Raw genomic sequence first — 23,963 nt, forward strand, 5'->3', positions numbered from 1 at the left:
TTCTTTTTTTTTTTCTTTTTAATTCATGAATGCTGAAGGGTAGTAACTACCTGATGCGATGGGTAAACCACATGACATTTCTGGTTTTGACTCTGTGCTTTAATAGTTGGCAATGCTGAAAACCTTTTGTTGTTATTTTGGGGAACTGTAGGCGTTTTTAGCTCTGTGACTGCCTGTCCCAGTAACGTGTATTTTTAAAAAAGGAAAATTTTTTTTTTTTTTTTTGCTGAAGATTTTCTTTTAAACATCTAAAGTAACTGCTCGGAGTAAAACACCGTTCAGTGGTTCTTTTCAATACAAGTAAAATGAAGTAGGTGTTGGATGGTAGAGAATACTTGTTTGTATTTATTTATCAGTGTAAGGTTTTGTGTCCTAGAATACCTTTACAGAAGATGGTTTGTTTTAAAAGTGGTAAGGTGAACCCGCCGCCTTCTCTTTTCCTTCCCCTCACGCACAGCTTTTGCATCTTACTCTTGTATCGCTAAGATAATAAGGAGAAAAGCAGAAAAATGTAAAAGGCTGCTAAAAACAGGTAAAGAAGAACTGGACCTAGAAGGACAGAAATTAGATATAAAGTGTGTCCCAATTCACATTGCGAAATGTCTCTGGAAACTGGGGGTGCGTATTATCAATTACTACAGGAGCTTGAACGTGGCACAGGCAGCTTGTTCTTAGTGGCGAACGGTCAAGCTGCTAACCTATGCATTTGACTATTTACCCTATAAAAATACTTCTGCCTTAAAAAAAAAAGGACTACATAAAACATCAAGTGCTCGTCTCCCCCGTCGCAAATTAGGAACCTAGTATCTGCCTCCTGAGTTTCTCATTGAGTAAACTTCACATGACAACTGATTCTGTGCAGTGCGTACAGCAAAGGAAATGAAAAATGAAACTCCCAAGTTAACACCGAATGTGTTAATTAAAGCCTAGTGCAAACTAAGTTTGTCTCAGGGCAGTTACCAATGGTGGGAAACCATCTGCATCAGCGGAATCCCAGTTGAGCCCGTATTAGCCTGTCAGTTTCCCAGTCATTTCAGACAGAAACCTGACCCACGTGGCCTACCCTAAAATCACAGAGCAGGCAGGTGAAGCAGCATCGGTACGTGCTGTGATCTGTAATTTTTTCCATTCGAAATCGGGAGCTCCTCAACACGGTGAAGTTACGCTGGCAGGCAGCGAAGATTCAGCTAGCAGTGAAAGATCTTGACTAGATTCACAACGACTTTAAAGACAGATCAAGCCAGAGCTTAAATTGGACTCAACTTGGTCAAGACAGACTCGTTTTTTCCACACAGATCTTTTAGCAGTTTTCTGCAAAATTTCGGCGTATTTTAAAGAAAAAAGAGGGGAGGAAAAAAAAAAAAAAAGCTCACTTTTGTATCACTGATGGCTAACCCCTCTGATTTTAAATGTTTGAAAATTGAGTGAAGATGTATTTATGAAATGTTGATTTGGGACAAAAACATTTTTGCTGATAGAAAAATGAAAATGATTCAGTGAGAAACGTAAACCTGCGTGTTGTTGAACATGTTAAGTGGGTTTTGCCTTTCCTATCTGTTTTATAAACTCTATTAAACCGACTGAAGTGTTCTGTGACTTAAGTAGGTTTAATCCCACATAGTCAGCTCTGTTATTTACATTTTCCTTCTCTCAAACATCATCTCTAAATGCAGACTACTAAATTTGAATGTTGGGTGAACTATGCCAGTATTACTCACATAGCAAAGGGCAGAAAGACAAGAATGTAGCAAGAAAAACAATTTACTATAGGCTGTAAAAAATATGCATGTTCAGCTAGGCTATGCTGTAGCTTATTGAAGGGAAAAATACTGTATTTTCTTACATCAGATTGAGACGTGTACAGAGACAAACCTCCAAAAAACCTCCTCAATTCCGTTGCTGAATTCATACTGATTGACAACCTTTTATGAACACTTAAATTCACATACTCTTTATTAAAGAAGATCTGTTAAATGTAAAAACTCGGAATCCCCTTACATTCAAGCGTATCTGGCATTTTAAGTGATAGAAAACTCCAGAAGGTAGAGGAGAAAGTGAAGCTTGGAGCTATTATTTCAAAGGAGTCACAGGAATGACCCAGGCATGTGGGCTAGATACTCTGATAAAGATTCCTGGCAACGTCACTGAAAAGCTACAATGGGACAAAGGCAGTAAAACTATAAATGATGGCATTTTAATGAATTCCTGCCAGCATCGTTTTATGGGAAATGTATCTCCTCAGACAAACACGGTATTTTTACGATCCCACAAATATAATTGATAATAGTAATTGCATTGGCATGGCAAACATAGATTCCCATCTGGCTTTTGACGTGAGTTCCACACAATATTACAATCAAATGATGAGAAAGGGATTGCAAATTAGTCAACTGGGTTGCACCGACAACGTGAGGCTTGCCAGACTTCTGGTTTTGCTCTTTAAGGCCAAGGAGTACAAACTCAGGAGCAAGGCAGAAGTTACCCCTCTGTTTCTTTAATGTGATAGACATTAAGGAAAAGAGGAATAGTTTCTGGGCAGTCCCATTAGCATCTGCAGAGCCCTACTTAGATCTGTCCTACTTTTTCCCTGTGTGAAGACTATGTATTAAAAAGTCTCCTATTTTAGGGAAGTCACTAAGTATTCACAGCCATCATTTTCCTGAGGGCTCTTACCCGAAGAGGGAACTACTTCTGTAGTGTGCTCACAGCAAATCAGGAGTAAGGCACACAGGGAGCATCCTCACCCTGCGTGGGCCCTGCCCATGCAGAAGCACCACCACAGCACGCGGGCAACAGATCTGCTCCCAGGGTACACGCCACCACGTCTGCTGAACTCCCCAAGAGGTTTTTAACGTGGTCGTCAGAGCATCAATTGCTCCACAGAACAGCCCCAAGCTTTTAGGGAGTAGTCGCTACCATACACAGACCAACACAAGTTTCACCACAATGCCAGTCTGTCTGTCCACTCACTTGAACACTGCAGTAGAAAATTATATTCCCGTCATATTAAAAATATATGCTAACAGACAGTCACAGTACGATCTTCCCTGCTAACGTGTCTGTGGAGGGGTGAAGCCTGCCCGAAAGCCAAAGACTGCCCAGTCAAATGAGACCTTGACTACATCTGCTCAGCTCTGACTAATCTGGCATGAACTGCAAAACCAAGAAGCAAAGTAAGAACTTCATTAGGCAACTATTGCTAAATTCACTCTTGGTAACAGGTTTGGGGTGTGTGACCAGAAGGCGACAGAAACCTCCTCCCCACCATAACTGGCCTGAGGTACAGAAACAGGCAGAGAGAATGGCCAGGGACTGCTTGTGACAAATATATAAAGCAGTAACTGGTTAAGAGGGTAAGCCCTTGGGGTCGCAGAGAGCTCTGGGTACAGGTACCCAATACCACCAAGGAAGCTGAACCAAAGGAGGAATCGCTACACGCGCAGGCCAAGCTCCAAGGCAGGACCTGACGGGTTGGAGCAGCAGCCCTCTTCTGGGTCCACGTCTAGGGCTTTGATTTGCGTGGGTACTGTGCGCATCACAGAATGGAAATTGCTATCCACTCAGCATTCACAACCTGCGAAGTAAATAAATTTTAGATTTTACGTTGCCGACTGGTGCGGTTTTGCTATTTCATCCATCCCACCTGACTGCCCTCTGACACTTGTCTTAATCCATCCGCAAGCTATACTCCATCAAATGCCTGCTCTCCTACCACAGCTCACACGCTGCCCACCGTAAGGATGTTGTTTGTAACATTAGCACCAGCCTTCGAGGAGCTGGGCTGAGATGGGCAAATCATTTATCAGAGACCACTAAACCACCGCTAGGGCATTACGACAACTCACCGGCGCCAGCACCAAAGGAGTGACCTAGTGCCCTAAGCCACTACTCCGATGGCAAACTGTCTGAAACGCACAATTGAGCTTTTTGATGTTTTATTTCTCCTTTTATTAGATTTTATCACTACGGATTGTTTGAATACAGAGTATTATTTTTGAACAGCTTTTTTGCTCCTTGAACACCCACAGGTCACAGTTCTTTACATTTGGTTGCTGGCTACTTTAAATAGGAAGATCAGATCTGCGGCAAACATACCCTGTTAAATATAGCAATGTTCTTTTTGTATGCACAGACGTAACATCTTCCCAAGATTTTCAGAGGGCATCAGCAATTTACTCAAAAGTAAATGTTATTTTTTTACAAACGTAATACACTTATTTCATGTTTTTGACTCTATATTTCTGTAGCTGTTTCAGTCATCCACTATAACCACCTTGTTCCGTTCAGACAATACACCGATCAGCCAAACATTAGTTCAGGTGTCTCTTTTCATGGAGACGCTTGGATCAGAAAGGTTCCTCCTTTATGGACGGCATCTTTCTGATATAAGTGAAAGAGTTCACCTGCCCTCACTCCTGCATGACGGTGTTCAACAGCGCCGCAGAGTCACACAAGTAGAGGCAAAGCCTCACGTGTTTGTGGAAACACAAGCGTTCTCTCATCCTCAAACAACTTTCCAATCACCTAAATATAGTCCTCCATGTTTTTAAATCACACTGTAAACCTGCTTAAGGTGTCTGCTGCTGAAGAAGAATTTCAGGCAAAACACAAGTCACAGCTCCTTGAAAAAGTCTCTCTGCATTTTTCTCTAACGCAATTTGTTTCTTTCTCATTACTTTGAGAAATAACGATGCTACTGGATTTTTGTGAAGTTTGTCCTCACCTTATTGCATAAGAGAACTTCAGAGGAAGACATGCAACAATAATGATTGGGCCAGATCCTCAACACGTGCTTCTAACGATGTACCTACGGTGAAGCAGGGTTATGAATTTCCCAGTTGTGCTCACATTATTCTCCATCTTACTCAGGTATTCTGGATATGACACAGAAAACGACGTCATAACCCCATGTGGTTTTAAGTTTACAGAGCACCTGACTAACTGCACCATGGCCGAGGTCTCCTCAAGAAGGAGATACACGGCAGACATAACCTCTAGCTCTGGTTAAAAGTGACATAATATTATACAGATTCAAATAATCATTTGTTTTTTACTTGTATTTCAAAAATTGTCAAGTACTTATTAACAATAACTTCTGTATGTGTGTTTTCTCAAGGAGGTAAATGGGGTCTCAAAAATTCAATGTCTGCACATACATTGCAAAAAAAAAAAAAAAGCCAGTTTGGAGAACAATGTAGGCATGTGTTTTTAAACTACTGTTCGTGCAGTCTGGTCAGGACTGTGTGACACAGTATACAGTGTTTTGTCATCCAAGGAATGTCTTTGATCAAGAGTTTATGCAAGAAGGAAAAAAAAAGCCATGAAACCCTAATCCGTTCCCACAGTCCAGTAAACGTGAGCTGGACAAACAGTGGACAATAGCAGTAAAGCTTGCTGCTGGAACAATAGCTGCAACTAAAAAAATTAAAGGGTTGCTGACTCACAGTTCCTACAATCAAGAAAGATTCCATGCGGTGTTGGTTATCCCCCAGCATCCTGAAGATGCTGAAGGTTAAAAATTGTAATTATCATTACATTGAGATAAAGCAGCAAAATACGCTGCTAAACAATCAAAAATAAAAGACAGTGACAAATACCGACGTTGATTCTGTCTACTGCAGAGTCAGGATGCACACACTGAATAGTCAATCTTTTTTCTGCCTAAACATTTGGCTAAACTCTGTAATTTTACTATAAACAAATACCAGTTTAATTCTTTCAGTCAGTATACCACTATTTCAGATGCCATCCATACAAATTCTGCACAACTACAACCAAGCTTTCTAATTTTTCAAGACTAAAGCTGTATGCTATTTCTTATACCGATTCAGAAATCTCCTGGAGGCAGTTTTGCCATGCCAAAAACAGATACACAGAATGACGTATTATCGGTTAATGACCTATGCATATGAAATACGACAGAACAATTAAAAACACTATATAGCGAGCCACTTCCACATCAACTGGCACTTACTATGGCCGATTTTTTTTTTTACCTTTCGTGTATTTCATGAGAATGAACAGGTACTACTTCATGTTAATCAAGACTTCCAAAGCCTCCTATGTTGGCTATGTTTCAGTTAAATTCACTGACCGTGTTTCCTTCTGCATAGTATTACATCCTTTGGTAGAGCTTTATGTACGTTCATGAGTCGAGGAGCACTTAAAGAATCTTAGGATGAAAAATGCCACAAGAATGTAATTATTACACTTAGGGAATAAACACTCCGGTGATTAAGGTAGGAATATTCACAATGTGATGCCAAAGAGATACTCAAGTTAGCTACAAATGAACTAACTGTATAAGCAGTGTTAAAAAAGGGCTTATTTGGATATTTAACAGCTTTGTTCATCAGCTAGATCAGTGCTTTGTTCTAACACAGGGATCCTCTTTCTGCTGCATTAAGCTGGTTTTTAATTTTAGCCCAGCTACCACCCCATTGCACGGTGTAGTCTAGACAATCCCGAAGAATCCAAGAGCTCCACGATCTCCTCTTGTCTCTGCTAAGGAAACCGTTATTTTCAAGTCTGAGTGCATGGAGTTATATACTTAGACTTTGCTTTCAACATAGCGCACAAAGCTTTTTATATTATTATTTTTAATGTCAACAGAAGCTGAGCTAGTTCTGCAATTCCAAACTGGGACACACTGAAGCGCTTCAGTACCAGATCGCTCTAGCTGGCCTTTATGCGTCAACCCTAGACACCAAAACTTGCAACTGGAAACTTGCCACGGAACTCATTTCACACCTCCCAAATCCCCATTTTCCCTGGCGATATATATACATTTCTGTGGTAATGTGTACTGTCATAATTTTATCCATTAAAAAAACAACTCTGGCAGACTGTAAAATGAGAATCCTCATGGTTACTTGCCAAACTGCGGAAGCTGAAGTTTTAGGCTGTAATTAGACCAGAACCCATTGCCATAAGAAGCTGAAAAGAGCAGCAAGCGCCTTTGAGTAGCACCAAGAATGTATAGAACTATAACGTCAGTAAAAATATTAAACATTTTGTTTCAAACCAAAGCTTTTCTCTTCAAGAAGATCAGGATGAGATACAGTACCCCACACACACACACTGCTCTGTCTGCCTGAGCCAGCTTTGTTATAACTTTCAAGTGCCCTGAACAAACTCTCATCAGAACTAAAGATTCTAATCTAGAGGGACTTCAGATATTTCTAACATTCCAGCAGATTTCAAACTATATCTTTAAGATCATTAGGCACAGCGATACCGGCACTTTGTCAAAAATGCGTAGTGCTTCACGCTGCTCTCGTTGCAGGAATTGTTTAAGAGAGCAATTACGCTGACAAGGAGTCTTGTCCTCATCTTGCTTGCCCACAACTGTATCTCCAGAAGATTACATTTGTTAATATCATCAGCATTCTCCTTCATGCATCCAACACTGCCAAGTAATTACAGGACATTTAAAAAAAACCTCACAAACGTTCAAACAAGCCACCCAGGGAGAAAGCACCCACTCTTATTTGAGAATAAACGCAGAAGAACTAGAAAAGAATCTAAGATTATTAAATTAGATCTTGAAACAGCAGGCTGTATCTAATAAAATATACAGCTTTGGCAGCTTGTGAGTAAATAAATAAATGTTAGATCCAGACCTGTAGTTGCATGATTTTTATAAATAAAAGATCCCATTTTTAATGCTCTTTTCTTGTAGTACCTTAACGTGGAAATACATATTAAAACTTTACATTCAAAAAGGACTCAAAAAGGGATATAGATGCATACAGAACAAAAAAGATGTCAACAGAACAGGATTTATGGATTTAAAACCTTGAAAATTCAGATTATTTGACCTCATTCTGCAGGGTAAGTCATTTATCTTAAAAGGGTACCGGTCCTTACTCTAAAGCACTGTGGAGTATTAGGGTGCAGGCAGACTTCTGACAGACGGATCTCCCTTTGCTCCAATAAAGGAAGTTATATTTACAGCCAAAGAGCAAATCAGCATTCATAAATACATCATAGAGCTCAAACTCTCTCTTGCATCTCTTCAAACCCCAAACCTATAAGTTTACAAACTTTGGAACTGATCTGAAAAATTAAAACTCATCATTTTATCTGAACATAATCTATCTATTTAAAAATAATCAATGAAAGTGTGCTACCCTTCTAGAAATCCGAAAGACACAGACCAAAATGTGTACTTTACCAAAAATAATCCTACAAAACCAGAGTGTTTAAACCAGTCTTTATTTTCCTTCCTCTAAATGGCCAATGTCCAGAAAGCTAGCAACGTGGGTTTGCACGGGTTCTCCATGCATACTAGAACACATTATTGCTTATATATTTCATACCCCAATAGCAATCGGATCTAAAAGTCACATAACCAAACAAGGCACGCCAAGCTGTGAAGCCAGACTTCCCTTACGCATCCCACATGTAAATTATGATAAACTTGTTTCAGAAAAACAATAGGGTTTGAATGAGCCAGACTGCTCCTACAGGGTTGGTTTTTAAGCGAATTGCATACACAGATTTTTTTTCTGATTTATTTCACCCATTTCTGTTGATTACAGATGTTCGTTCAAAGCTGAAACTGATCCCCTTCACATTAGAGTTTACAACAAATGGCAAGAAAATATACTGCTTAATGAAGATAGAACAGGTGTTTTATTCATGAGTTTTCCTAGGAAGCTTTAACAAACTCCATCCTATTTTTTTTTCCCCTGTACTGATGTAGGACAATGACACAGATAACCTACGAAGTCAGATTTACATGTTCTAGTGACGGCTGATTTGGTATCAGCAGCTGATGATCCCATGGCTGTAAGTCAGCATTGAACCAGCACGCAATTCCGCAGGGAATGAATTCACTGTAGTCAGAGTTTACCTTCCCCTGCTGATGCCTCAAAACTCACTATTTCTTATACTCATCGCATATCGTAGAAAGAAAAATTACAAGTCTTCGGGACCGCAGTGACTTCAGTACACTAGCAGTAATTAGCTTTGTATCCACCTTTTAATAAAATTTTGGATTCTGCAACCTCAGCTGAGATGATCATGAAGAAACAGAACAAGCCAGAACGCAGCCCAGGCAAGTCAGAAATTTGTAAGGTAAATGTTTCAAACATTCCTCCCTAACTACTGAGCATTAACTAGAGGCGGTGAACACAGCAATGCATTTTTAAGTCTTAGCAACTTCAAGAATTTTTAGCAGAAATTTTCTATCTTAACTGTTCTTAACAGATGGAGTACTTCTGCAAAATTTCAAACCTGTTTGGCAATACAGCACAGAGCCACAACCCCTACGTTCCACTTTATTAATAGCCAATATTGTAACCTACAAGATGGCATTCTTTTCCCCCCCGTATCTTTTCCACCCAGTCTTTAAAGCAATACTGAACTCGCACAGTCAAGCATCCAAACCAGGGAATGTCTGAACGACCGCGGTCCACAGGAGCTTTATTCACCCTCTCTGTGCATAGATCTTCTGATAGAGTCTTTAATTACAGCGTAACACTGGCTTCCACCAGAGCCCTGACCATTCAAGAACACAGGATGAGTAAACCAGGTGTGAAACTAATGAAGCCATTTATAAGAATTTGTTTTCATTTGTTACAGATTTTAGGAAGATACTAACGTAACAGGAAAAGAAACCACATGCTTATATCTCACAAAACTGAACGCTGGTTTTGGAAATTTTGATGTTTTTTTTTCTCCCCAGCAGCATTCTAGCTGGCTTAAGCACACATCTTTCACAGGTGTTTGCTAACTGTAATGTTCCTCATTTTCTAGGTGACTGATCTGAGAAACACAGGCAAGAATACAAACACGCAAAAAAGCCAGGTTCTCACAGCCGCTCTTGACATTGGCAAGAAGCATTCTGAAGTATTCGAGTACTCAAAATGCAAGACTATTTGGATCAAGTCACATTAGACATCTCACATTGGTTAAGGCAAATCAATATTCTTGACGTAACCCGGGCTTTAACTCCTTAGCTGTAAATAAGGTATAAAACCATCCCGAAGTGCGAAGACTCCACTGTTACAGCCCTGGACAACACAGAAACCCCCCACAACTCTGTTGCAGAAAACAGTTTAAAAAGTTGGCACCAAAGAAAGTATACAACTGCATAGCCAACAGATTTTTTAACCACACCTCATTTAATAAACACCATTGGGCCCATACAAGACATGAGACAGAAGATATTCAGAAAAATACAAACTCGTGGAATAAGAGACTCCATCAGTACGTACAGACATACGGAGCTAAACTAAAGACCTAACGGGCAACCCTAAACCTGGCATATCCCAATTTGAAATACTGGTTGCTACAATCTTTATAGTTAAATATGTATATATATATATTTAATATATATATAATTTATTGTAATAATGTAAATTTATTATACATAAAATTAAAGCAGTGCAAGAAAATTAGCCACCAGACCAATTTGCAAAGTAACAGTCATTGACCGCTTGGTCTGCAAAGATCCTTTCTCTCCTTAGTTAAACAAAAATAATTTTGATTTCGATACAACCAATATTTTGCATATAGCTTACATATTATACACTTCTAGTAATCAAACCCTTCACAGATATTTTGAGCTCTCAAATCCCCTCCCTTGCTTTTACAAATATCTTTGTAAACCAGGTACGAAGGTTCCAAGAAAGGCCACATTTTAAAACATGAATACTTAGACCTCCAGCATTTACTTCTCTTTGTACTATCATTCAGAAGAACAAAACTGCCTTTTTTTTAGACCAAGGTCCAGGGGGAGTTTATTTAAAGCATAATTCATGGATTTCAACAACAAAATATTTTGAGTCGAAGTTAATCACAGCTGAATATCTAGTACCTTTCATTACTTTGAAGTAAACAGGGAAAATAATTCGATTTGCAAAAAGAAACTGGTTTGTGGATGCAGAGACAACTTTTTCAAATCTGGACTTCTCTGAAGTGATACAAAGTCAAATTAGCTTTCTTTTCTCTACTATGCGACCTTCTTGTTCTGTGTCTATCTACGTACTGAGATTACAGGGTGTGCTATTTTATTTTGCTTCTATTTTCAGGTACTTGCAGGTTGCTGCTTGTTCTGTTTCCCAGTGGTTTGAGCTGCATCACAATTAAAAGCCAGCTGTGCTCAAGCAGAGCTGTATCATGCGTACATATGTTCTGTACTCTATTTTAACAACTTCTAGCTATATAAATATTTGTGAAATCTTATAATCTTTCTTACACAATACAACGGCCTCCTCCACTAGATGGCCCTGACACTCACTGTAAGTATCAAAGCTGTTTGAAAGCTTACACATGTAAGATAATTAAGCAAAAAAAAAAAAACCCAAACAGTACGCCAGCAATCAGTTATTAAGAAAAGCCTCTGGTACTGGCATACTCAGGAAACAGACAAAAAGTAAGATTATTTTGAAATAAATTGATATATATGCACACAACTCCCTCTGTACTGTCAGCAAAACTGTTTTTATCTTCAGAGTCCAAAATCCAAAAATTTTAGCAGAAAGCATGTCCTTCATATCCCAGATATGAACAGACAGCAAACGTTTTAAAAATTCAAGTTACTTATTTTCTTATATTAAAAAAAAATAATATTTTTTATTATAAAAAAGCTGTACAAGTAAAACAGAAGTGAGGTCTAGATGGCACAAAGTCGTGCTGCCCAAGGGTATGGCCATATTAAAACATGTCCTTCAGTCAGATCTCTCCTTATGAAGCCACACTACGCCACGTAGACTCCCCCAGACATGCCTATGTTACAGCTGATGAAAAGTCTTCTGGAATTCATTATTTCACTGGCAAATTGTATGCAAAGACATCTAGCAGCCCAACCTAACACATCTTTCAGATAAAACAGCTGACTGTATTTACCTTAAACTAACATAGTTGAATACATTCAGCTGACAGCATCCATTTTTTGGAATGAGACTAAAAAGTGTCTTTTCAACACTGAAAATAAAAAGCTATTCCTTGATAATATGTACAAATAAATAATAAATCAGTATCAAAATTCTTCTGGTAGTCATATTTCTCTCACTGATCACTGAAATTGCTAGCTTTTTGGGGGGGTTGGTGGGTTTTTCCCCCACACTGGATCAGTCTGCAGAAAGTTCAAGTGTCATGTCCTGAGCTGCAGCTACTTTATGAGCAGGAATCTTTAATCTTTCTCCTTCACATTCTGGCTTCATTTGTCATTCTACCCTTTACCCACAAAAATGTTTCCTACTTCAAAGTCTGCAAACAATTGATTATATTTTACTTCACCTAAAATATCTACACACCGTGTAAACTGAATGATCTGCATACACAGATTTTTAAATAGCTTACACCCTTTATAAATAAGGAAACTTTGCAAATGCATATGCTTTCCTTTTGAGGAATTAATCTATCAGTGTGAGGCCAGTGAGGAATTAAAACAAATATTTCTATTTAACAGGTTTGCACAATGGTGTTTCAGTGATCCTAAATAAAACCTGGACATAATAAACGTTGAAGAAGTAGTACTATTACAAGTTCAATGCTTTTCCCTTTCTCCTGTAATATTTAGCACCTCTTCACTGTATGGATTTTGTTTAAAATAAGAGTAGACAAACACTTTTCCAGTTATCTGTTCTTTTAATGTTTCTTCTTTGGTCATCCACGTTTATCTTCATCTGTTATATTCAAAAAGTTAGTGAAGATCTTTCAGTACCAATTCTAAAATCAGACTGAATATTTAGCATTGAACAAACCTAAAAAAGAATACATGAGACCGGTTCAAACCATCTATTTTCCAAGAAGAATGTTCAACAAAACTCCCAATTCCTCCATTTATCTTCTTCTGGTCCCGTTTGCAATTCATTGTCAAATAACAATTTCAATTTTCATTTAAAGAATATTTTTCTTTCATTTTGCATTTGTTATCAGTTGGGGAGTTTTCACCTATCGAGTATTTTCACTTAATCCACTTCGTTTGAAGTATTTTTACTATGATTGCAAAAGGAGAACAATAACTGCTCTGCACAAACACTACATTTTTGAGCAGGTTTAGAGACTAAATATTTTCAGAAAGTAACACTGTTTTGTGCTAAAATAACAACTTAATCCTACAAACCTGTTTAAATTTTCCTCTGATTTTTTCCAGATCTTCTTGCAGCTTATCATAAGTGGGGTCTTCATACGGGAATTTCTGTATCATTCCTATTAATGAATCCAGAGCCCTTATCTTTTTGCTACCAGAAAAAAAAAAATCAAAACAGAAAAAACAATGAGCCTACTACAGAAGCTTTTTTCAATCTGTCCATATGAAAATTATACTAATACTTATATATAATAATTCAGAGCATAGAATGCAGCCCTCCATCCTTCTTTTTCATACAACTTCTCCCATTTAGCTCACTGAGAGTGCGTATTTGATACATATTTAAGCCATAATCAGAAATTAATCTCTAGCACAACTGACAAAGGTAAGGTTTCCCGTTTAACTCACCTGCCAGAAGTTGAGAAATATTCAAGAATCTTCAGAAATACTGATTAGCTGACTGAGCAAAATAACGAAATGCAATACAAAAAGCTCACCAGAACACACATCAAAACGGTTGACAGTATGGTGGCAATTCTGTCAGATAAATTAACCAAAAGTGGACTGGAAAAAAAATTATGGAGAGAAGAATGAAAGTCATAGAAAAATGTAGGTTGGAAGAGACAGCTGGAGGTCACCTAGCCCACCTTCTGCAGCAGTTGCACTAACTTCAAAACTAGCTAAGGTTGCTCAGCGCCATCTCCAACCAGATTTTGAAAATCTACAAAGATGGAGCTTCTAGAGTCTCTCTGGACAACTTGTACCAGCATTTAGATGCCTGCACTGGAAAGGACCTTCTCCTTATGCCTCACTAGAACTTTGTTTCAAATTGTGAAAGTTGCCTCTTGGCCTTTCGCTGTGCACTTCTGCAAGGAACATGTCTCCACCCTATCTAGAACTTCCCCTTATGTGGTACAACTAGGTATCTCCCTTGCCGTCTCTTCTCCAGGCTGAAGAAACCAAGTTCCCTTATCCTCTTTTCAGTATCACATGGTCCAGCACATGATACCACCCTAGTGGCCCTCTGTTCCCGTTTCTTCTGTTTTTCACTATTTCTTTTGTACAGGCAATACCGGACATCATAATTTGAAACAGCATTAAAGGAACAGTACTTTTTTTTTTTTTACCTTACCTGTTCTTTTCATCCATGCATTTCTGGAGCAGACACTGCCACGTCAGGGCAAACCCAAGGTAGCAGCCAATCTGCAAATTTATCAGAATGTCATCAGGGGAAAAAAACCCAAACATGTAGTATATACAGTCAAACAAAACCAAAGCCCTACATTGTATCCCACCCCTCAGGAAACAACTCACTGGATATACAAGTACCTTTCTACGCTGGAAAGTTCAGTAAACTAGGGTAGGACAAACGAGGGCTATCTGCGTTACACAGTACAAGAGTCAGGAAACTTCTTGTAAGAATCTGTTTAGCATCAGAGAACAAAATATTTAAAATGCAGCATAAAAAGCAGTTTTACAAAACTAGCACTTTATATGCTTTGAGCCCCCAAATTTATTAAAGTGTGGTAGTAGACAGACAGTTAGAAAACAACCTATTTAAGATGTTTTGGTAAATATTCGTTCTTGCAGCACTGTGAGTTTCAGCAGCCCCTGTATAGCCCTACAAAAAGGCGTACCAGCTGGACTGAGGGAGCAACCAAGTCAACCAAAGAGGAGACCACACCTTTTTCTGAGTTAATACGCAAACAATTTTACCAGCCGAACTCAAGAGGGTAGCAGGGAATCAGAAAGAAGCACGAGGAGCTGACTAAGCCAGCTTTGCTGCCAGAACTCTTCATTACAACTTTGGACACCAAATGAAATAGGAATATAGAAAAGTTCTTCAATGCACCAACTGGGTAAGTCAGCTGGAGTCCCTTTCAGAAGTGACTGAGCAGTCACAGGAAAACAACGCTGATACCTGAAACAGAAGCTGGCTGACTTCCAGAAATTAAGTCCAACATCACACCAAATTCCAGTTTGGTCCATATGTATGGTGTATGCATAGACCTGCCTTTTAAACTTACAAAACACTGTTGTACCTGTAAGCTCCTGTGGCCTGCAAACCACTTCAGAATACAGTGGGAGTGCTTGGTGGTTCCAGTCTTCTGTTAGTTATGTTTGTTAAAGCACATAGTGGGGGTTATTTTTAAGGCACAGACACGGGTTTGGGCCTTAACATCCCATTAAGTGTTCAAGCATATTTGAAGTGAGGCTTCCAATTAAATTTTTGTTGACAGAAATTTAATTTGCATTCCCCAAAACTGCTTAGAGACACAAGGTAAGCGGAAGAAAACCGACAGATATAGCAGTTACCACTGCTGCAAACGCAAGCTACTATGATAAAACACACCACCTGGCCCCTGGACACTCAGCCGCAGACTTCGCAGCTTAATTAGCACTGCCCTACCACAAGGGAGCAATGCCAATCTTCTGCTCGAGACCGAACAGACACTGTGTCTAAGCCTGCCCAAGGAACATGCCTGAAAACAGACACACTTTAATTATAATGTCTTACTTTAATTCTCTATCAAGCAACGCAACTGTCAGATGAGTATCGTAATTGTGCCCAAGATACAAAATAGGCTGACAGGTCTAAAATTACCCAAGTTACTCTTATTCTCATTTAATGTGACTCACTGTCTATAATCCTACTGCCTTCTGGAGCACCCCCAATATAAGTAGATTAGAGTACTTCTTTATTATGGTCTGTCTAGGATCATTTTGTATAAATCTACCCAGCTTTGGAGACTGCTGTTTAACATTCTCATTTTGGGATTACATAGCTGTAGTCTAAGTAGGAAATATTTCATCACTGTACATCTCTGTATCACACCCAAATGCAACCCAAAATTTTACGAAAACCATCCTTTCAGAATTTGACAGTTTATGCATTAATGCCATTGCTACTGTTCTTTCTATATGTAATTAACTTTCTGAAACCTGAAAATATGAAAAGGAAAAACTGCCACATTACCCAAAGGTCTTCAATACATTGAACAGATTTAGATTGGTGGTGCTGTACTTGAAATAAGGCCTACCATGAATCCTGTAGTACAGCTTCCCATCAAAGCTGAAAAAAATCCACTTTGGGTCCAGAAATACTGCAACTGCATTGTACAACACTGAACACACTCCATGTTATCAGAAACTTGAGCTGGACACATGAGACAAGTCAAGGTGCATCACCACCACCCTCTGGTCCTTTTATTTCCACAAAGGTTTATTGGTTCAGGCATGCCGTTGTGTGGCAATATACAGAACTGACTCCATCTACTAAAGAATAATTGTGCCTCAACCAAATATCTCTCCCAGTATCAGAGGTAACAAAGAGTGCAACAGAGACGCCTTTATGGTTCTCCACCCAAGCTGTCTCAATATTCCATGTTTTTCCCTAATGCTGAGCCACAACAGATGGTACAGGGGGGCCTTTAGCCACAATTTCGGGTTATTAAAATAAATGTCCATCACCATTTTTTTCTGAGCAAGCTTATTTGATTTTGTCTCTTTTTATCCTCTCTTTCAGAAAAAAACTAATCAAAATCTCATACAGCAAATAAGCTCAGAAAACACCAAACCATCTATTTAACTATTCAATCAAAATACCACCTTTAAACTAGTTTTGTAGGTCCTCTTGGACCTACAGTAACATAGCAGGCCTCAGGCTACCACTACATACAGCTTTGCCTAACAGTTTCTGTATTAAAATAATTATCCAATGACAAAAACGTTGTAATTCTCAAGTATTTTCCCATTTACCTCAGACCCCATCTTGGCACCATGGAGCGATCCATACCTCCGTCCCTCAACAACTCCAACGTGACTGCCTTCAGCATACCCCTCCTCATACCCCTCACCATGAAACCTGTGAAGACAGAAGCATAATTTTCATCGCCTGTTTTCATCACGTATCAAACTCACACTGCACACAAGCAACCGCCAGAAACAAACCCACGCTGTACCATCTCTGAAATGAAACTGCCCATATTTAGAACTACCACGTGATGCTGAAAATTAAGATGCAATTATGCACATTGTGATCCCTTCGAACAAGTTTATAATGATTTGCCGAGAACAACACGCTCAGCAATCCAGCTCAGTACTTTCACCAGAGTAACACCACTGACTACAAGCTCACAACGGCGGGGCAAATTTCCACACACAGCGGGAAAGCTGATAGCGAGCACACTGGTCCCTCAACAAGAGCAAAGAGAAGAATTGTGTGGCAGCATAGACACAAGGAGTAGTGATAATTTGGTAACTACAGTAGTGTCCGAGAATGACCAGGTGCAAATCAGGGCCTGTCCCCCCAAGAAAGTGGTAGGACAATTAACCCAACTGAAGTGCATCTACACTAATGCACGCAGCATGGGGAATAAGCAGGACGAGCTGGAGGCCATCGTGCAGCAGGGAAACTATGATGTAGTCGCCATCACAGAAACGTGGTGGGATGACTCACATAGCTATAGTGCTGCCATGGATGCCTATAGGCTCTTCAGGAAGGACAGGCAAGCAAAGAGAGGCGGGGGTGTGGCCCTGTATGTTAAGGAGTGTTATGAATGCTTTGAACTTAATGATGGTGATAATGGGGTTGAGTGTTTATGGGTAAGAATCAGGGGCAGGGCTAACAAGGCGGATATCGTAGTAGGAGTCTGTTATAGACCGCCCAATCAGGATGAGGAGGCAGATGAAATATTCTATAAACGGCTGGGAGAAGTCTCAAGATCGCGAGCTTTTGTCCTCGTGGGGGACTTCAATTTGCCGGACATCTGCTGGGAATACAATACAGCAGGGAGGGAACAGTCTAGAAGGTTCCTGGAATGTGCTGGGGATAACTTCCTGACACAGCTAGTGAGAGAGCCAACTAGGGAAGGTGCCCTGCTGGATCTGTTGTTTGTAAATAGGGAAGGTCTTGTGGGGGATGTGAAGGTTGGAGGCTGTCTTGGGAACAGTGACCATGAAATGATCGAGTTTTCAATTCTGCGAGAAGCAAGGAGAGGGGTCAGCAGAACTGCTACCTTGGACTTCCGGAGGGCGGACTTTGGGCTTTTCAGGAGCCTGGCTGACAAAGTCCCCTGGGAGGCAGTCCTCCAGGGCAAAGGAGCCCAGGAAGCCTGGATGATTTTCAAGAAGGAAGTCTTAAAGGCGCAGGAGCAGGCTGTCCCCATGTGCCAGAAGACAAGCCGTCGGGGAAAAAGGCCGGCCTGCCTAAACAGGGAGCTAGTGTTGCAACTTAGGGAAAAAAAGAGGATCTATGGCCTCTGGAAGGAAGGGCAGGCCACTCAAGACGACTACAAAGAGGTAGTTAAGCTATGTAGGGAAAAAATCAGGAGGGCCAAAGCCCAGCTGGAGCTAAACCTGGCTTCTGTTGTCAAGGACAACAAAAAAAGCTTCTATAAATATATTAGCAATAGGAAGAGGACTAAGGATTATCTCTGTCCTCTAGTAGATGGGGCCGGCAACATAGTGACCAAGGATGAGGCAAAGGCTGAGGTACTTAATGAAGTCTTTGCCTCAGTCTTCAGCAGTAGGACCAGTTGTTCCCTGAGCACCCAGACCCCTGAACTAGAAGACAGGGATGGGGAGCAGAATGAAGCCCCTCTAATCCAAAGGGAAATGGTGAGGGACCTGCTTCAGCACCTGGAGGTGCACAAATCTATGGGGCCGGATGGGATCCACCCAAGGGTATCGAAAGAGCTGGCGGAGGTGCTCGCCAGGCCACTTGGTATCATTTATGAGCAGTCCTGGACAACCGGGGAGGTCCCAGCTGACTGGAGGTTAGCAAATGTGACACCCATCCACAAGAAGGGCCGGAAGGAGGATCCGGGGAACTACAGGCCAGTCAGTCTGACCTCGGTGCCTGGGAAGGTCATGGAACAGATCCTCCTCAATGCCATTACACGGCACATGCAGGAGAACAGGGTGATCAGGCCCAGTCAGCATGGGTTTGTGAAGGGCAGGTCATGCCTATCAAACCTAATATCCTTCTATGATAAGGTGACCCACTTAGTGGATGAGGGAAAAGCTGTGGATGTTATCTACTTGGATTTTTGCAAAGCTTTTGACACTCTTTCCCACAGCATTCTCCTGGAGAAACTGGCTGCTCATGGCCTGGACAGGTGTACTCTTCGCTGGGTAAAAAACTGGCTGGATGGCCGTGCCCAGAGAGTGGTGGTAAATGGAGTTAAATCCAGTTGGTGTCCAGTCACAAGTGGTGTCCCCCAGGGTTCGGTGCTGGGGCCGGTTCTCTTTAATATCTTTATCAATGATCTGGATGAAGGGATTGAATGCACCCTCAGTAAGTTCGCAGATGACACTAAACTGGGCGGGCGTGTTGATCTGCTTGAGGGTAGGTTGGCTCTGCAGAGGGATCTGGACAGGCTGGACCGATGGGCTGAGACCAATGGTATGAGGTTCAACAAGGCCAAGTGCCGGGTCCTGCACTTGGGTCACAACAACCCCATGCAGCGCTACAGGATTGGGGCAGAGTGGCTTGAAAGCAGCTCGACAGAAAAGGACTCGGGAGTGTTGGTTGACAGCCGGCTGAATATGAGCCAGCAGTGTGCCCAGGTGGCCAAGAAGGCCAACAGCATCCTAGCCTGTATCAGGAATAGTGTGGTGAGCCGGACTAGGGAAGTGATCATCCCCCTGTACTCGGCACTGGTGAGGCCCCACCTCGAGTACTGCGTTCAGTTTTGGGCCCCTCGCTACAAGAGGGACATTGAGGTGTTGGAGCGTGTCCAGAGAAGGGCTACAAAGCTGGTGAGGGGCCTGGAGGACAAACCTTATGAGGAACGACTGAGGGAGCTGGGGTTGTTTAGCCTGGAGAAGAGGAGGCTGAGGGAAGACCTTATCACCCTCTACAACTACCTGAAAGGAGGTTGTAGAGAGATGGGGGCTGACCTCTTCTCCCTGGTGACAAGTGATAGGACGAGGGGAAACGGGTTCAAGTTACGTCAGGGGAGGTTTAGATTAGATATTAGGAGACATTTTTTCACTGAAAGGGTTATTAAACATTGGAATAGGCTGCCCAGGGAGGTGGTGGATTCACCATCTCTGGAGGTGTTTAAAAAAAGGGTAGATGGGGCACTGAGGGACACGGTTTAGAAGTGGCTCTTGTCAGGGTAGGCTAAAGGTTGGACTCGATGATCTTAAAGGTCCCTTCCAACCTCAACAATTCTATGATTCTATGATTCTAAAAATTTCCCCCTCCCCTGGGCTCATTACCTGCCCTGCGCCCCTCTCTTTTTCCTTCTCAGCTCCTACTGCCCACTGTGGAGGCCCAGGCCCAGGCCCAGGTCCAGGTCCAGGTCCAGGTCCAGGCCCAGGTCCAGGTCCAGGCCCAGGCCCAGGCCCAGGCCCCCCCCCCCTTCCCCACTCCCTCCCTCCTCCTAGCCCGACCCGTTACCCGCGGCAAGCGAGGTGTCCCGCCTGTCCTCCGAAGTCCCAACCCCGCGGCCAAGGCTCCCCCACCTCTCGTCAGCCATCACGATCTCATCGAACATATCCGAACTCGGCAACGCGGCCTCCGCCGCCATGGCGCCGCCAAAGCCCCTCCGCTTTGCGTGCCGGGAAACGACGGCAAGCCGGAGGGGCCGGGAGCCGCCGGTGCCACTGCGCAGGCGCGCAAACACCCGGTGGGCGGGGCCCGAGGGGCGTGACCACGCCCCCTCCCTCGCTATAGGCTGGGGCACTCGAATGGCCACGCCTCCTTCGTCCCTCTCCCCGCCCCTCCGCGGCGGGAGCGGCCCCGCGTGTGTCCGCCAGGGGGCGCCCCAGCGCCGCCGCCGGCGGGGGGAGCGGGGGGGGGCGGCGAAGAGAGGGGGCCAGCGGGTCTGCCAATGGTCCCCTAAGCCAGCGGGGGGATCAGCGCTGCTGAAAGGAAGCGTTTATGCTGGTAAAAGGAAGCGTTTATACTTATTTATAAGCATATTTGCTTATAAATATATTTATATATATATATTAAAAAAATGTTAACTTACACTGTTTTTTTCCGGATACTGAATGAATGAAAAATGTGGCTCTGGGCACGGCGAAGCAGGCTGCCAAGCCAAACTGGCGGGTGGCTGGGGGGTCCGTTATCCTCCCAGTCATACGCAGGAGGGCGGAGGACTGGAAAAGACAGCTTGAAAATCCGGAGATGGGCCTAAAGAAGAAATAAAACTGCGTTTAAGTGAAAACAAAGTCGCGCCGCTAAAGGTTTAGCGAAGCAGGTGCACCGGCACACTTCATTAAAAATGCTCCATCGCAGCAGGCTTTACTGATTTATATGTATTCGCCCTATTTATCGCGATTTATCTAGAGCGACTGTAGAGCCAGCTCATTTTCTGCATTGAAGTGTAGATATCACTGGATCTCACATTAAAATCACCGCAAGTTTCCCAGGTGTGAACACCTACCTGCTCTACCACCGCATGATCACAAGCAAACACCGACTGTTCACTGATTTGGGGGAAACATAAGGTGTCTTTACAGGTTTCCTTTAAGCTAACAGCTACAGTTTAAATCTTGCTTCGGAAGTTAACGAAAAGCAAGTTCTTTGATCCCCGTAGGTAGCAGGATTGATGGGGAATGCTAAAAATATAATAATATCCTGGCAAGAAGACTACAAAACAATTGTCTCGTTTTGGGGCATTCTTACCTTTAACAGCCTCGGGGTTCCTGATCAACTTACCATGTGCCCAAACCGTCACAAATTCACCCCGAATTCAGAGTCCTAATGATGTCCTTTATTTGCGCTCACATTTGCTTCCAAGGGAAACGCATCTCTGCGTTCATCGCATCTGACGCTGCCCGAAAGGAAGGTTGGCTTCCCTACGTTTTTCAGGAAAGAAAGTACTTTTTTTTTTCTTAATTTATAGTGTCATCCTCAATTCACATACAAAGCACGCTGGCAGAGCAGGAAGAGTGGTCACAAATTTTTCCATGAAAATAGTGTCAGCGCTTTGAGCAGAGGTAAAGTTGATATTAGGGCTCTTGAATAAAAGATTTATAGCTTTTTACACTTCCCCAGAGTGGAAATGGAGATGCCCAGTATCTCCTTTCCTACAGCCTTCCCACTACTCTGACAACTGGCATTTGCACATCACAGCTCCGGAGCCAGACTTCACAAGGAGGCATTTGACACCTGGCCTTTAAAAACCTTTTAGGGCTGTAAAATGTCGTATTGCGAATGCGGGTCCTGCGATTGTCCCGCTGTCTTTGAGAAAACTACGATCAACCGGGGGGGGGGGGGGGGCCGCGTACAGTGAATGGTGGCGGCGGTGTTTACATTCCCACAGAATGGTGTTTCCCGGTTTTGCGCACCAAGTTCCTGACCCAGTCAGGTGTCTGATGGCAGGGAAAGCATTTTCCAGTAATCCTTCCACCTCACGCTGCGATCTTGTCAGATTTTATAAGCAAAACAGCCAAAGCCTGGTCAGAGCTGGGATGGGAAACCTCCAAGGAAAACTAAAGTGCTCCAGGAAGCGGTGTGTGGGTAATTCAGCTCCTGGCATTCTTCCCTCCGTCTGAATAAATATTGAACCAACCTCTAACCACGCCGTTGCAGTAAGAAACATCGCGCTGCCGGTGGAAGATGCAGTTTGTCAGCAAACAGGGTCACCGGAGAGCTCGGGACGCCGTTCGCAAACGTGAGGCTGCTCTTCTTTGCGCTCTTGAGCAATATTCACCATGTGACGGCCACTTAAATCTCTCACTGGTTAAATTAAACAGCGTACCCTCCGAACTCCGTCATGTGCTGTGTTTCCCATCAAAGCTGAGCGTTTTTTTCAGCAGAAAAGTAAAAGTGGAATGTTTTGACCAAACTTTAAAAGTTCATATTTATTTTATTTTGTTTTCTGGGGTTTTTTTATTCTTATTTTTTACAAAAAGGTCTTGAAAGGTACCTAACATTCAAATAAAATATACTGGCTGATCCAAGCTGGAGCTGAAAAACAGAAAACCGGAATGCCCCAAACCTGAAAACCTTTGGAATAAAACAACTTGAAAATCAGGACTACTACACCTCCCAGGATGTGAGGAGTGGGAACCCTCCGGATGTGTGGCATTGGCTCAGCACAACGGAGAATGGGAAACACCACGGGAGATGTTTGCCAGCCAAGAGATCTGCAATTCCTGTGACTCACTGCATTTCCGAATGAAAACGTTCAGCTTTTTTTTTCCTGCCAGAAATCGACATCTTTTTCAGGCAAAAATGACCAGTTTTCTCCCCCGCGGCGCTGTTGAATGCGGTGCCGATTTGAAAAGTGAGCAGCCTTCCACCTGCAGGATTTCTTGCCTTTTGCAGGGGGATTTTGCGCAGCCTAAGAAGAACCACAGAACCCACAGCTGCTGGTGGATTTTTCCATCTCCCCCAGGAATCACCTCCTCCGAGCAGCGCTCCTTTCCGTGTCCGGCACCTCGAAGGCTGCGAGAAGTGCAAATAGCAGGTTTTAATGACATAAATGGAATATGAAAGGGATGTTTTATACAATAGATGCAAATCCACGACTGCTTTATCGCAGATGAAGTGTAACCGATGATGTCCCCGGGCAGCACTCGCCGGCCTAGATCTACAGCTTTCTAAAAGGAGGGTCTATTGAGGTGGGGGTCGGTCTCTTCTCCCAAGGAACTGGCAATAGGACAAGACAAAATGGCCTCAAGTTGTGCCAGGGGAGGTTTAGGTTGGATATTGGGAAAAATTTCTTCACCAAAATGGTTGTCAGGCATCGGAACAGGCTGCCCAGGGAAGTGGTTGAGTCGCCGTCCCTGGAGGTGTTTAAAAGCCAGGTAGATGTAGTGCTGAGGGACACGGTTTAGTGGTGGAGTTGGCAGTGTTGGGTTGATGGTTGGACTTGATGATCTTAAGGGTCTTTTCCAACCTAAATGGTTCTTTGATTCTATTCTATGATTGAATGATGAGGAATGGGAGGGAAAC

At 42.4% G+C, this 23,963-nt stretch overlaps 1 protein-coding gene across 2 annotated transcripts; it reads right to left on the reverse strand.

Annotated features, from left to right (window-relative positions):
• Positions 1-225: 225 nt before the first annotated feature.
• Positions 226-20,648, reverse strand: LTO1 (LTO1 maturation factor of ABCE1). 2 transcript variants are annotated; one of them, XM_074586340.1, is made up of 5 exons: positions 20,519-20,648; positions 16,805-16,910; positions 14,178-14,248; positions 13,079-13,196; positions 226-3,574 (listed from the first exon to the last, which is right to left on the reverse strand). In XM_074586340.1, exons 1-5 carry the CDS (start codon positions 20,581-20,583, stop codon positions 3,536-3,538), a joined length of 399 nt encoding a protein of 132 aa, XP_074442441.1. In that variant the 5' UTR covers positions 20,584-20,648; the 3' UTR covers positions 226-3,535. The 2 variants fall into 2 exon arrangements, with proteins under 2 accessions (XP_074442441.1, XP_074442440.1); XM_074586339.1 differs by lacking the exon at positions 226-3,574 and adding an exon at positions 11,905-12,716.
• Between the last annotated feature and the right edge of the window lie 3,315 nt (positions 20,649-23,963).

Source organism: Larus michahellis, chromosome 4, assembly GCF_964199755.1.
Source record: "Larus michahellis chromosome 4, bLarMic1.1, whole genome shotgun sequence".
Taxonomy (NCBI): Eukaryota; Metazoa; Chordata; class Aves; order Charadriiformes; family Laridae; genus Larus; species Larus michahellis.

Bases quoted from the DNA above. Each gene is read 5' to 3' on its own strand.
- LTO1 (XM_074586339.1), bottom strand. From the start codon at position 20,583: ATGGCGGCGGAGGCCGCGTTGCCGAGTTCGGATATGTTCGATGAGATC. The intron at 16,911-20,518 runs GTGGGGGAGCCT...CTGTCTTCACAG, and splicing joins ATCGTGATGGCTGACGAGAG to GTTTCATGGTGAGGGGTATG. The intron at 12,717-13,078 runs GTTTGTAGGATT...ATTCTTTTTTAG, and splicing joins TCAGAGGAAAATTTAAACAG to GTTTGTTCAATGCTAAATAT.